The sequence below is a fragment of the Monodon monoceros genome, unplaced genomic scaffold (genome assembly GCF_005190385.1).
Source record: "Monodon monoceros isolate NGI ecotype Baffin Bay Population unplaced genomic scaffold, NGI_Narwhal_1 Super_Scaffold_16, whole genome shotgun sequence".
NCBI classification, from domain to species: Eukaryota; Metazoa; Chordata; class Mammalia; order Artiodactyla; family Monodontidae; genus Monodon; species Monodon monoceros.
In genome coordinates this window covers 6737008-6750867 of record NW_021703772.1, presented here as the reverse complement: position 1 = coordinate 6750867, position 13860 = coordinate 6737008, and the positions used below count along the sequence as shown (strand labels likewise).

General features: G+C 38.9%; 1 protein-coding gene across 5 annotated transcripts in view; it reads right to left on the bottom strand.

The window, feature by feature from the left end:
- USP40 (ubiquitin specific peptidase 40) overlaps positions 1 to 13860 on the bottom strand; it is a 90961-nt gene that overhangs the window by 38947 nt on the left and 38154 nt on the right. For 4 of the 5 annotated variants that reach the window (XM_029225154.1, XM_029225156.1, XM_029225158.1 and 1 more), the window contains 6 exons: positions 12889 to 13060; positions 10709 to 10793; positions 9607 to 9677; positions 8377 to 8696; positions 5300 to 5423; positions 3842 to 3899 (listed from right to left, as the gene is read on the bottom strand). In XM_029225154.1, the coding sequence (XP_029080987.1) occupies positions 3842 to 3899; positions 5300 to 5423; positions 8377 to 8696; positions 9607 to 9677; positions 10709 to 10793; positions 12889 to 13060 (830 nt within the window). Of the gene's footprint in view, positions 1 to 3592; positions 3636 to 3841; positions 3900 to 5299; positions 5424 to 8376; positions 8697 to 9606; positions 9678 to 10708; positions 10794 to 12888; positions 13061 to 13860 lie in introns of all 5 variants that reach the window. The other variant, XM_029225155.1, reaches the window with a different exon arrangement.

Below are 13860 nucleotides of genomic sequence, written 5' to 3'. Positions count from 1 at the left end.
GTGAGATCCTCCCGGACTGGGGCACGAACCCACGTCCCCCGAATTGGCAGGCGGACTCTCAACCACTGCGCCACCAGGGAAGCCCGCATAAACCATATATTCTTAAGTAACTTTACTGAAGTATAATTTACTTATAATAAAACACATCCAGTTTAAGCACACAGTTAAAAGAGGTCGATGAAAACACTCAGTAACCATCAGCAAATTGAGATATAATTTACGTCACCCCCCAAATTCCCTCATGCCACTCCGTAGTCAATCCCTCATCCCCTAATTCTGATCTGCCTCTGTAACTACAGCTTAGGTTTTCTTTTTTGACAATTTCAGATCGATAAGTGGAATCCTAAGAGCATTACTCTTTTGTGACTAGCTTCTTTTGCTTGGCATGATGTCTTTGAGATTCATCCATGTTTTGCGTGGGGTGGCAGTTTACTTCTTTTATTGATGAATAGTATCCCATTGTATGGATACACCACAATTTGTTCACCTGCTCACTGGTATTTGAATTGTTTCCCATTTTTGGTTATGAACATTTACATACAGTATTTGTAAAGATACATGTTTTAATTTTTCTTGGATAAAAATCCAGGAGAATTGATAAGTGAATGTTTAAATTCACAGGAAATAAGCTAACTCCTTACCAGAGTGACTGTACCATTTTACACTCCCACCAGCAATACGCGGGAGTGCCAGGTGCTCCACATCTTTGGTATCACTTAGTCTTGTCAGCATCTAAAATTTTAATCATTCCACTAAGCGTGCAGTGATGTGTCATTACGGTTTTAGTTTGTTGGCTAATGATACTGAGCATCTTCTCCTGTGCTTATTGGGTGTTCATAGGTAGATTTTCTTTTGTAAAGTGGCTTCCCAATTTGGGTTGTCTTCTGATTAGGTTATAAGTATTTTTTATATATCCTGGATGCAAGTCTATTGTCAAATACATGTGTTATAAATTTTTTCTCTCAGTTTGTGGCCTGCCTTTTCAAATGCCTTTAAAATTTTGTAGTAGTCCAATTTGCTTTTACTTTCATGGTTTGTACTTTCTAAGTCCGATCTTTAAAAAAAATCTCTTCCTTATGGTAAAAATAACAGAGATTTTCTATGTTTTCCCCCAGAAGTTTTATAGTTTTAGGTTTTAACATTGAAGTCTATGATCCTTTTTTTTAATTTATTTTTGGCTGTGTTGGGTCTTCGTTGCTGCGCACGGGCTTTCTCTAGTTGTGGCAAGCGGGGGTTACTGTTCATTGCAGTACGCGGGCTTCTCATTGCAGTGGCTTCTCTTGTTGTGGAGCATGGGATCTAGAGCGCAGGCTTAGTAGCTGTGGTGCATGGGCTTAGTTGCTCTGCGGCATGTGGGATCTTCCCGGACCAGGGGTTGAACCCACGTTCACTGCATTGGCAGACGGATTCTTAACCACTGCGCCACCAGGGAAGTTCTATGATCCATTTTGAGTTCATTTTTTACATGACGTAAGGCAAAGTTGGAGGTTCACTTTTGCATCTATTGATATCCAATTGGTCCAGCACTGAATGCTGAAAGAGCATCCTTCCCCATGGAAATACCTTGGCACTTCTGCTGAAAGTCAACTGACTAAATATGTTTGCATCTATTTCTGGCTTTTCAATGTAGTTCTGTTGCAAATACTCTGGAACATTTCCACATACGATCTCTGTTGCACATTCTTCTTCTTAAAAGAGCCCTTAAAAAATGTAAAACCTATTCTTAGCTCACTGGCTGTGCAGAAGCAGGTTGTAGGCCACACATGCTGAACTCTGCTCCATATGTCTACCCTCATGACTACACACACTGTCTTGATTTCTACAGTTTCAGAGTAAGTCTTGTAATCAGATGGTGTAACTCTTCCAACTTTGTTCTTTATTTCCTCTAAAATTGTTATGGATACTTAGGTTCTTTGCATTTCCACATAAATTTCAGAATCAGTTTGTCAATTACTACCAAAAAAAAAGAAACCTGCCAGAATTTTGAGTGAGAATGCACTGAATGTACAAATAAATTTTGAGAGAATTAGCCTCTTAATAGTACTGTGTCTTCTGATCCAAGAATATGGTACATCATTTAATTTATTTGGGTCTTCTTTTATTTTTCATGGCAATCTTTTCTAGTTTCTGGTGTACAGGTCTTCCACATATCTTGTTAAATTTACCCCCAAGTATTTCATGATAGCTTATGCTATTATAAATGTTTTCTTAACTTAATTTTCCACTTTTTTGTTGCTAGTAAACATATATGGATTTTTCTATATTGATTTTGAGTTCTTGTTAAACTCACTTATTAATTCTGGTAGTTTTAATAGGATCCTTAGAGTATACAAATAGATGATAAGCACATCAACAGTGCTCACCATCACTGCATCAGGAAAATGCAATTAAACACAGGAGATACCAATTCACGGTCACTAAAATGGCTACAATCAAAAAGACAATTATAGGACTTCCCTGGTGGCACAGTGGTTAAGAATCCACCTGCCAATGCATGGGACACAGGTTCGAGCCCTGGTCCAGGAAGATCCCACATGCCATGGAGCAACTAAGCCCATGCGCCACAACTACTGAGCCTGTGCTCTAGAGCCTCCGAGCGACAACTACTGAGCCCATGTGCCACAACTACTGAAGTCCGCACGCCTAGAGCCCGTGCTCCACAATAAGAGAAGCCACCGTAGTGAGAAGCCCGCACTCGCCGCAACTAGAGAAAGCCTGTGCGGAGCAATGAAGACCCAACACAGCCAAAAATAAACAAAATAAATAAATAAAATTAAAAAAAAAAGACAATTATAAATATTGGCAAGGATGTGAAGAAACTGCAACCCTGATACATTGTCAGTGGGTGTGTAAATGATTCAGCCACTTTGGAAATAGTACGGCAGTCCCTTATAAAGTTAAACATAACTTTGCCATATGACCCAGCAATTCCGAGAACTGAAAACACAGGTCTATACGAAGACATAATGTTTATAGCAGAATCAGTCATAAAAGACCCAAAGTGGAAACAATCCAAATGTCCATCAACTGGTAATGAACAAACAAAATGTGATATATCCATACAATCCATACAATATATTCCTTTTTATCCAGTCAGCAATAAAAAGGAACAAACTATTGAAACATGCTAAATCATGGATGAATCTCAAAAATGATATACTGAGTGAAAGAAGCCAGACACAAAAGACTACATATAACATGCTTTCATTTACATGAAATGTCCAGAAAAGCAAGTCAAAAGAAACAGAAAGTAGATGAATGGCTGTCAGGGGCTTGCTATGCAAATGGGAACGAGATCTTTTTAGAGTGATGAAACTGTTCTAAAACTGGATTGCTGTGATGGTTGTACGACTTTATACATTTACTAATAATCACTGAATTACGCTTAAAATGGATGTTTTATGACATGTAAATTATACCTCAATAAAGCTGTAAAAGAAAACTTAATGCCGAGTGAATAGTGAGTTTGTAGAATGTTATATTCATTAAGATAGAATTTACATAAATGTAAAAATACAATATACACACACACATATACAGAGAGAGGTATAATATATATAGTGCAATGTGAATGCACGAACTAGATACACACCCAAATCAGATATACTGGTTGCATCTGGGGAGGGATGATAGGTCTGAGGAGGAGAACATAGAGGACTTTATTTGTAATGTTTGAGGCAAAAACAAACACATGGCAAGATGTTAACATTTGTCCATTTTGGGTGGTAGATACGTGAGTTTTCCCTAAATTATTTTTTGTACTCTCCCATATTTTTTTCAATTAAAAATCAAAACAAAACTAAATTAAACCAAAAAACCAAAAGCAAACATAAATGATTACCTAGTTCCTTCATTAATTTTAATTCCTTTATGGCTTTAATTCGAATATCAAACACCACCTAAAATAGAGAAATAAACTAATGACTGTGTATAAGTTAAAAGCAATGGGAGGAGAGGAAAATGAAGATTGTCAGTGTGTGCATATACAGGTTGAGTTATTAATTACCTTACATTTAGCAGTTTTTGCCTACTTGAAAAAAATTATTTTTCCATCTCTGAAATTATTTTCTCTCTTCTACAAAGTCAAAGGCAAAAACTTAGATCTTGGTTAAGTTTTCACCAAATTGATAATAATTGGAATGGAAAGGCCGCCTACAGAAAACTTTAGAAAACCAAAGACTTAATAGTAGCGAAAGGCAAAAGTTGACAGTTAACTTTTCTGATGATAGCAAACAAAAGAAACTATACGTTTCTTTATGTTAAGAATGATGAATTCAGGGCCAGTGCAGGGGACATGGGTTCAATCCCTGGTCTGGGAAGATCCCACATCTTCATTAATAATATAAAACTGTACTAATAATTAATAAGCATTAATAATATAAAAATGTACTAATCCAAGGGTACTATTTAAAATTTCTACTTAAATTATTTTAGATTGTGTTTTCTTTTCTTTTTTAAAATTTAGGCTAATTGCCTCTAGGGCATAAAATCGTGGAAATTTAGGGGTAAAGCTGACGACAGAGATCATTGACTCTACTTCCCCACCGGTAACCCCCGCTATGCCCCCCACTGTGCCAAGAAGGAACAGAGCCTGCAGTAATCAAGGACTGCACCGGCCTCCCATTTGGGGTCAGGGCGGTAGGTCTCCTGAGCTTTGGGGCATTGACCTTATACTGTTCCCACTAATGTGCAAACAAACCTTAAGAAACTATAATTTTATATAAAAGAAAACACTCTAAATTTTTAAAATAAAGTTACAGAAAAACTTAATAAATGGAGACTACATAAATATAAAAAGATGTTTCCTGAAATAATGTTTAAGGAAACCAGTATAATAGTCTTAAATGGAAAACTGAAAAAACTCCCTTTGAAGAGCAACTGGCTTTATACAGAGCACAGAGTATACTGTAGAGCAATTTAAGATAAACTTTAAAAAACCCAAACACCAAAGAACACAAAACCAAAACATATATACCTTGTTTTAAAAATACAGAAAAGGCTCTTGAAAATAGCATTTCACAGTTATCAAATTCAGAAGATTCCATGAACTAATTAAAAAGGTAACTCCCACATTCTAATTCTAGGCTTTGGAGGGAAAAAAAGGCATATATTTTCTTGAAATATTCCAAGGCCTAACAAAGGTAAATAAGCAATAATCAAATGTTACAAATTAAAAGGTGATTTCTTAAGATTTAGAAGTTTACTGAGACACCTGTTCTGAAAGATTAAGGTACTGCTTTCTAAGTAACACTGTATTAATGAAAAGCTGTCAAGCACACTTCAACCAATATCTACTCACTGTGTTAACAGTTGCTGATATTTTAACTTGTTCTTCTCCAGAGTCTAATTGGCATAAATTTTTAACTTGGAGCCAGTCAACCTCATTCACACTGGTGATCCACTTCCCTCGTTTGGTCAACAAACTGTAGGGTAAAAAGACATTTTAAAAATGTGTCTTTATACAGCTCTTTTATGGATCAGAGAGGATTGGAAAATTCATGCTTTTCTTTAGGCACCACTTCCAAAATTCTGCATGTGTCACTTAATGTGACTAATTAAAGGGACCAAGTTCTACTGAGTTGGGTTTCTGAAAGTTCACTATCTTTTTAGGGTAGTGTTAAGATAGTATTCCACGGAGTCTATATTCATGATTCCAAATATTCTTTGATTTATACAAATAATTTGTTGCCACATTTTTCAAAGAGAACTGTTGTAATTGAACAATCAGTTGTTAACGTCTACCTGCACGCTGCAATCACCAGTGGAGCTTTAAAAGAGTACCTACGCCAAAAGCCCACCCACAGACTTTAGTAGTTTAAAAGCAGGACAGCATGCACAGCCGTGCAGACTGACGTTGAATAAAAGTACCACATCTGGACTTCCCTGGTGGCGCAGTGGTTGAGAGTCCGCCTGCTGATGCAGGGGACGCGGGTTCGTGCCCTAGTCCGGGAAGATCCCACATGCTGCGGAGCGGCTGGGCCCGTGAGCCATGGCCGCTGAGCCTGCGTGTCCGGAGCCTGTGCTCCGCAACGGGAGAGGCCACAGCAGTGAGAGGCCCACGCACCGCAAAAAAGAAGTATCACATCTAATGGATATCATTCACATCATATACACTGTATGTTTATATTTTTATTATAGAGGTTTTAAAAAATTTTATGATAGCAGATGGCAGTGGAGTGTCTTGTTCTAACAAGGTTTTCCTGCAGATAATAGTAAAGGTTCTTGAGGAAGGAGTGACTTCTTACTAATTCACACAGAGGCACTGAGTGGGCTAGCGGAAGTCCTCTTTGGGAGTGTGTAGCAGAGCCCCAAAACACAATTCTACTCTTCATTTCAGTTATTCCACTCTGGGACTCCACCTTGAGTTAGCAAACTTAAATAGAGCAAAGTTTTAAGCACAAAGATGTTCCCTGAAGACCACCTTAAAATAATGAAAAACTGGATGATAACAAGGATGCTAGCTAAACTATCTAGCACTTACTATGTGTAAACACTTGTAAGCTCTTAACTTCTTCAATCCGTAGCACTGTATGAAGCTGGTACTAATTATTATGCTCATTTTACAGAAGAAGAAATTAAGCAGAGAGAGATGATGTAACTTGCCCACGGTCACACTACTAGTAAATGATAAAGCTGGAAACAAAGCCAGGCAGCCAGCCCCCAAGGCCTTGTCTCTACCCACTCCTCACACAGGAGCAGTCAGGTAACCTATAACATCAACATAGGTTATTATGCAGCCATGAAATGAGGTTTATGAAGAGCCTTCAAACATGAGGGGAGGGCTTCCCTGGTGGCGCAGTGGTTGAGAGTCCGCCTGCCGATGCAGGGGACACGCGTTTGTGCCCCGGTCCGGGAAGATCCCACATGCCGCGGAGCGGCTGGGCCCGTGGGCCATGGCCACTGAGCCTGCGCGTCTGGAGCCTGTGCACTGCAACGGAAGAGGCCACAACAGTGAGAGGCCCACGTACCGCAAACAAAACAAAACAAAACAAAAACATGAGGGGAAAGCAGGATATAACTATTTATCTACAATATCAGTATTATGTTTAAAAAGGAAAAAACCGGACTTCCCTGGTGGCACAGTGGTTGAGAATCCGCCTGCCAATGAAGGGGACATGGGTTCAAGCCCTGGTCCGGGAAGATCCCACATGCTGCGGAGGAACTAATAAGCCCATGCACCACAACTACTGAAGCCCGCACGCCTAGAGCCCGTGCTCTACAACAAGAGAAGCCACTGCAATGAGAAGCCCGCGCACCGCAACGAAGAGTAGCCCCCGCTCACTGTAACTAGAGAAAGCCCGCGCGCAGCAACGAAGATGCAATGCAGCCAAAAAATATATATATAAAATAATAAATTAATAAGAAAAAACCCTTCGAAAGAAAATCCCAATTATTCGAGCTCAGAAAGCTAACAGTGACAGACACTGCATGAGTGGTATGGTGATGCTGTTTTGGGTCTCCTGTCTTCACCTCTGTATTTCCCAAGTCCTAATGAAAGTATATTACTTTCTAAAAAGAAATTTATAATAAACTTTTAAATTAAGTAAACAAGGTAGGGAAATAAATTTCTGGAAAACACTTGTCGAAAAGAGAGTGATACATGTAATCCAAAATAAATACACTTCACAAGTGCTCTGCTTCTCTATGTCATAGCCACTAATAAACAATAATACAGAGCCTCTGTAATCTACGTATATTCACAGCACTGAGAAAGCAGGGAACTGATTCATTGGTCATAACCTGAAGTCTTCAATGTGTGGAAATTGGGGGGGTTACAGTGTATGATAATGCTGACCACAGAAGTGTACTGGCACAGACATGGGTAACAAAAATGAAGAGAGGAAGCACCCCTGAGCTTCAAATGTGACTTACAGGAACCAAGGCTGCAATTCCCCAAGTAATTGCCTCACCTGGCCAGCTGGGAGGATCTCAAGCATCATAAAAAGGATTATAACAAAAAACTGAACTGCCTTCTGAGATCCTTGTGACAAGACAAATTTAGCTGTGATAATACCTTCCTCATGAAAAATTTTAGGAACTTTCTCTGTGAGAATGTGCCCTCCATCTTATAATGAGTGCTAATCAGAATTATTTGATAAGATTCTGTTTTACTGCCAACTATCTACACTATATCTAGCCTATACCTATATTATTCAGTTACCACATTTACCAAAAAAAAAAAAAAAATCACACTACAATATCATTTTTCTCCAGGTTGCCTAACCACGAACATTCCCATTTACAATATATAGAACACAATGTCTAGAAATAAAACGAAACATTTAACTCTCATCATTATTAACATAAAGCTGTAGAGTTCTAAGATACGGCACTGTAACTACAGTAAGTTTAAAAGGAATTCTCTTAGCACGTTACCTGTCACCATCATTAGAATTCTGAATTAAAATTGAGCTTCCATTTCTGAGACCTTGTTCTCTGAAGGTCTTCTTCAAGTCTTCCTTGGGAATGGTGGTCCAGCTCTCTTCACCTACAGACTCAGCACTGTTGACTAAGATGACTCCGTCTGGGATTGCACAGGCTGTGAATACACTACCTATTTCTGCATTAGATGGAAAGACATATGGGGAGTCTATCAACTGCTGACACTGCTCTTCTTCACTGCTTGTCGCCGGATGAAGAACATTTAAAAGCAGAGGTTCACAGTCACTACCAGCTGGAATCTGGATTCCGCCAACCTACAACAGTATCAAGTCAGCCATCAGTATAGCTCGTATTTGCCAAAATCAGGTCAACACAGTAATGCAGTAACGTAGACTCTTATAGAACAATTCCCGTTTTTTTTTCTTTTCAAGTGAAATAAAGTTTTCACAAATGTCTTTTAAGTATCAGAAGAACAGCTTTAGATTTTTGAAGCTTTTTCTTAGCCATCTTTTACTTTTTAGGAGAGAAATCTGAAGTGGAGACAGACACGTGTCCTCAGCAGTGGTAAATGTATGAGGTGGACCGAGGACGTCCACTGAGTGGGTGAGAGCTCCTCACTGCTCTCTTGACTGTGCTCCCCTAAGTCGCCTCCAGCCCTAACAGTGTGACGAACCGCTCCTTCTGAATCCTCATCAAGAGTATGTACAGGGCTTCCCTGGTGGCGCAGTGGTTGAGAATCCGCCTGCCGATGCAGGGGACACGGGTTCGTGCCCCGGTCCGGGAAGATCCCACATGCCGTGGAGCAGCTGGGCCCGTGAGCCATGGCCGCTGAGCCTGCACATCCGGAGCCTGTGCTCCACAGCGGGAGAGGCCACAACAGTGAGAGGCCTGTGCACCGCAAAAAAAAAAAAAAAAAAAAAAAAGAGTCTGTACAGACCCTCCTGCTCACCTATCTCAGCACAGTGACCCACACTACATGCCTGAAGGATACAGACTGATCACTTATTTACCTTTGTGTCTAGCTTCTGACACACAGCCTGGCACCATGGAGGTGTTCTACAACTATCTCTTGAACATATAACCAACACTGATTGTACTTAAAATTTACTGGATATTTCAGCAGTTTTCTAATATGTAAGTGCCGTCATATATGCTGAATAAAATTTTATCACAACTTAAAAAATATCCAAAACTCTCGTGAACATTTCTTCAACACTTATTTACCTCCACTCCATTCCATACAAAGATGTCTTCCCCATCAGCAATTTCAATTTCACACAGTGTCAGGTGATCTCCTAGGAAGATGAGATTATCAGTGAAACCCTTCTCATGATCATCAAAAAAAAATTTAACTAAAGCAACAGCCAAGACACAAACATTTGTTTGAAAAGAAGCATTCTCATTGAGGAAAACTAAGAAAAAGGGAGTAATTATGTTTGTTATATTGATATTATTTTATATTATTTTTATCTTTATTCCTTCCATCACGCTCTTTAGCCTTTTTTTTTTTTCTCTGTTTTCATTTTATGTAAGCATTTCCCCCATAAGATTTGTGGGCATGAGAGCAGGAAAAAAAAAAGTTAATATAAAAGGTCAACTGTACTTGACGCTGTGAACATGGGGAAGGCTTACACATCAAACGGTCCTCACTCACCCACTAATGAGCTGTATGACCTTGTGGACTTCAAGCCTCTACCCTTCAGTTTTCTCATTTATGAAATGGGGATAAAAGAAGTTTGTGAAAATCAAATTAGATAATTTACACAAAACACTTATCTCAGTATTTGGCACCATGAAGTCCAAGACAACTGTTACTGCTGCTACTGCTATTATTGTTCTGTTATTATTTAAAGGAAGTACTTTTAAGCTCCTGAAGTACTTTTGTTTTGCTACAAAGTCTGAAGCTGAGATTGGATTAAAAAAACAAGCCATATTTAACAAGATTTAAATGGTTTCAAACCATTTTGCTCAGAAGTTTGGGGTAATATAAAAAAATTTCCAAAGCCTGTAAGAAAAAATTTGTTTAGGTAGAGAAGTAGCCTTAATTTCAGAAAATATAAAACATTTCCATGTTAGCAAAATTTCACACATTACATATATTGGACACATTATAAACTAAATAAATTGTCTTATTAAATATGAAAAACTAAATATATTATTTGTTAAAACCAATGTGATGAGAACCTGCATAGCTAAGAAAAGTAGTATGTAAGGGAAAGACTGGCCAAGAGCAGAAAGTCTCAGATGAGCCCCACAAAATGTACAGATGAGCCCCACAAAATGTACATATACACAATAAGTTGCTGTGTTTTAATATTTCTCTTACCATCAAGTGTCTGGTAAACATGAAGTCCTGCTGGTACAAACTTTGCAACACTAAGAACCATATCTCCTTCCCAAAATTCTAACAGCTGCAGAATATGAATGAAAGAAAAGAGAACAATGAAAAATCACATATGGATCACTTTTCCAGGCTAAGTAAGAAGAGCACTGTGCCAAGTTACTTATGTAGCTGACACTGGGAACAAGAAAATGAATATGACAATCCCCATCCAGCACCAAAAATGAGGAAAGTAGACATCTTTCAATGTTAAATCAGTCAAATCCAAAGATGGTTAATCTCACATCCATTAGTGACTAAAGAACCCTGACATACACAAAGAGCACAATGACCACCTAAACAACAACCATTTCTACTTAATTTATGGGAAGATCACTTTTATCAGAAGGCAAAATGATCAGTGTGCCAGCCCAGGAATCCTGGTCCAAAAGAGCAAAAATGACGTGTTCAATCAGTACTGTTCAGGGAAGAGCAGCACACACGAATACTCTTGTTTCTTGAAAGGAATGTCTCCCACTGTAAATCTAAAAAGTAGCATTACCAGTTTATTTAATAGATTACCAAGGATTTGTTTTTTTAAGTTTCTAGCTCCAAGACTCTGGGGACTGTGGTAACCTCACCAAAACAATGTCACCAATAAAGGTCAGTCCTATTTAGTCCCTCTCCACAATATCACAAGATAGTTCTCTTAAAAAGAAATTTCAGGGCTTCCCTGGTGGCGCAGTGGTTGAGAGTCCACCTGCCGATGCAGGGGACACGGGTTCGTGCCCCGGCCCGGGAAGATCCCACATGCCGTGGAGCGGCTGGGCCCGTGAGCCATGGCCGCTGAGCCTGCACGTCTGGAGCCTGTGCTCCACAATGGGAGAGGCCACAACGATGAGAGGCCCGCGTACCACAAAAAAAAAAAAAAAAAAAAAAAAGAAAGAAATTTCATACTTACACATGATTACTTAACTGTCAGTCTCTCAGCCTCTTGCCAGTGGCTTAATTCTAAGATTTGCCACTGGCAGAGATGTGCACTTAAACCATCAAAAAGCAGGCTGGCATGAAATCTAAACCTTGTAAAGGTGACCAAGGTCTCTCTTTTCCACTTGAAACGTTACCCTAGGCAGGGTCAAATCTCCAAGTCCACCTATATCATCACTGCCAGGATTGGCTCAGAAATAAACTTTTAGTGGAAAAGTTCAAAAGTATTAATTTTAGAAATCTTGATCCTGATCCAACATTTAAATACTCAAATCAACTAAAGTTAAAGAAGAAATTGGCCTGCTTTTCTTTGTACAAGAGGAAAATCAAAAGAAAGCTAATAATTTTGGTAAATGATACAGTTTTTCAGAAAATTCACTTAATTCTGGGGGCGGGGAAGCTTACATTTTCTATTTCCCTTTTCCTCTATCAGGAAGTAGTGTGGACTGAAGTATAATTAAGAGGAAAGAAAGAGTAGGGAGACCAGGGCTGGAGTCCTAGTTCTACTGCTAACTAGATGTCTGACCCTGGGCAAGCCATTAGATCTCTTTAAATCACAATTTCCTCATCTTTAAAATGGGGTTATCTTGCCCTCATGAGGTTAAAGAATCAAACGATAGAATTTATATGAAAACATTTTAAGTAAAATAAAGAGCACTGTTGTTGTCGTCGTTAAAACACGACTGGATAAATAATTTAGAGACAATGATTACAACGATGTTTGCTTTTACTATAGACCAGTAGACATTTTCGTTCACTTAGGAATCTTATTAATAAATGTTATTCTATACTGTAAGGTAGAAAAGTTAGTTGCTTTTATTTGTTTAGTAGCTCTTGGTTTTAGGCAACATAATTATCTATCTTTTTACTCCTTTTAAAAGACAATTCTCTTTCATTTATTTTTCCCAAAAGAGACAACCTTATACTCTTTCTCTCCCCAAGATTAAATATACCAGGCTTGATTCTCCCCCGAAAACCTGCTGGCAGGACTCGGTGAGCCCCGATTGTGCAGAAAAGCCTCTCTAAGAGACTTACAAGTGAGGGGAGAACATTTGGACCATCCCTCTATGGAAGTGGTAGATGTAGGATTTTCCTAAGCAGCTGTGAAAAATAAATAGTTGTATCCTAAACAGGAGTTTGAAAAGGAGAATCCAGCTTAAGACAGACCTGAATGTCTATTAAGAGTGAGGCTAAATTACCTGAAATATTGATTGTCGAAGATCTCCTAAAGTTTTTCTTTTATCAAAGGTCAAATCCCACATGCTTTCTGTTTGAGAGACTACTGGGTGCAGAGCCCCATTGAAGAAATGATAATGAGGGCCGAGGTGGAGACGCAATTCAAAATTATTGTTTGTAGAATCACACTCTGCCCTTTAAAGAGGCGTAAAAATACACAAATGCCATGTTTTTACAGCAGATACTGTTTCATCTCAAACCAAAAATACTTGATTTACAATATAAAGAAGTTCTCCACTCCACCTAAGTAATTATAATTAACATCCTTTTCTTCCATGCTCCAAAATAACTCAGTTTAGTTTCTCAATTAATAGCTCTGCCACCGTGAATTCCAAGGAAGACGGTTTTAACGCACACTGTGCAGTGTTACTCTGAACAAACACTGACACTTGAACTCGTCCAATGCTGAGATTATAATTATGAACAAAATGCTGGAAACACGTTCCTATAACTGTGGTAAATGCTAGATTTACAACTTCTATTTTCTCCTTGCTTCAACTAGACCCCACAGACTCTCCCATAAACTATTTGAAGTCAGCCTCATGATCCCTGGAGTCTGCTCTCTCCAAGTCAAATGGCCTCAGCAGCAGCCGGGTGCTTGCTACACTTTTCTGAACCCATTCAGCTGCCGTGAAGCACGGCACCAAAAACGCTTCAGGCAGCCCCACCAACGGAGAGTTGGATGAAGCTATAGCCACCATTCAGGTACCTCAGGCACAATTCTGTGAATGTGGTCAAAGACAGCATGAGCTTTTCCATGACCACATTAAAAAGCTTAGTGCTCGCTGACTAAAACCCCATAGGCTGTTTTTGTTTTTAATACCAACTGCTAATCCACACCACTCATGCAAGTTGGTTATCTTTCGCACTTAAGATATTTTACTCTGTTAAATTTTTATATTTTTAGTGTCTTGATTTTTGTTGAGATCTCCTCT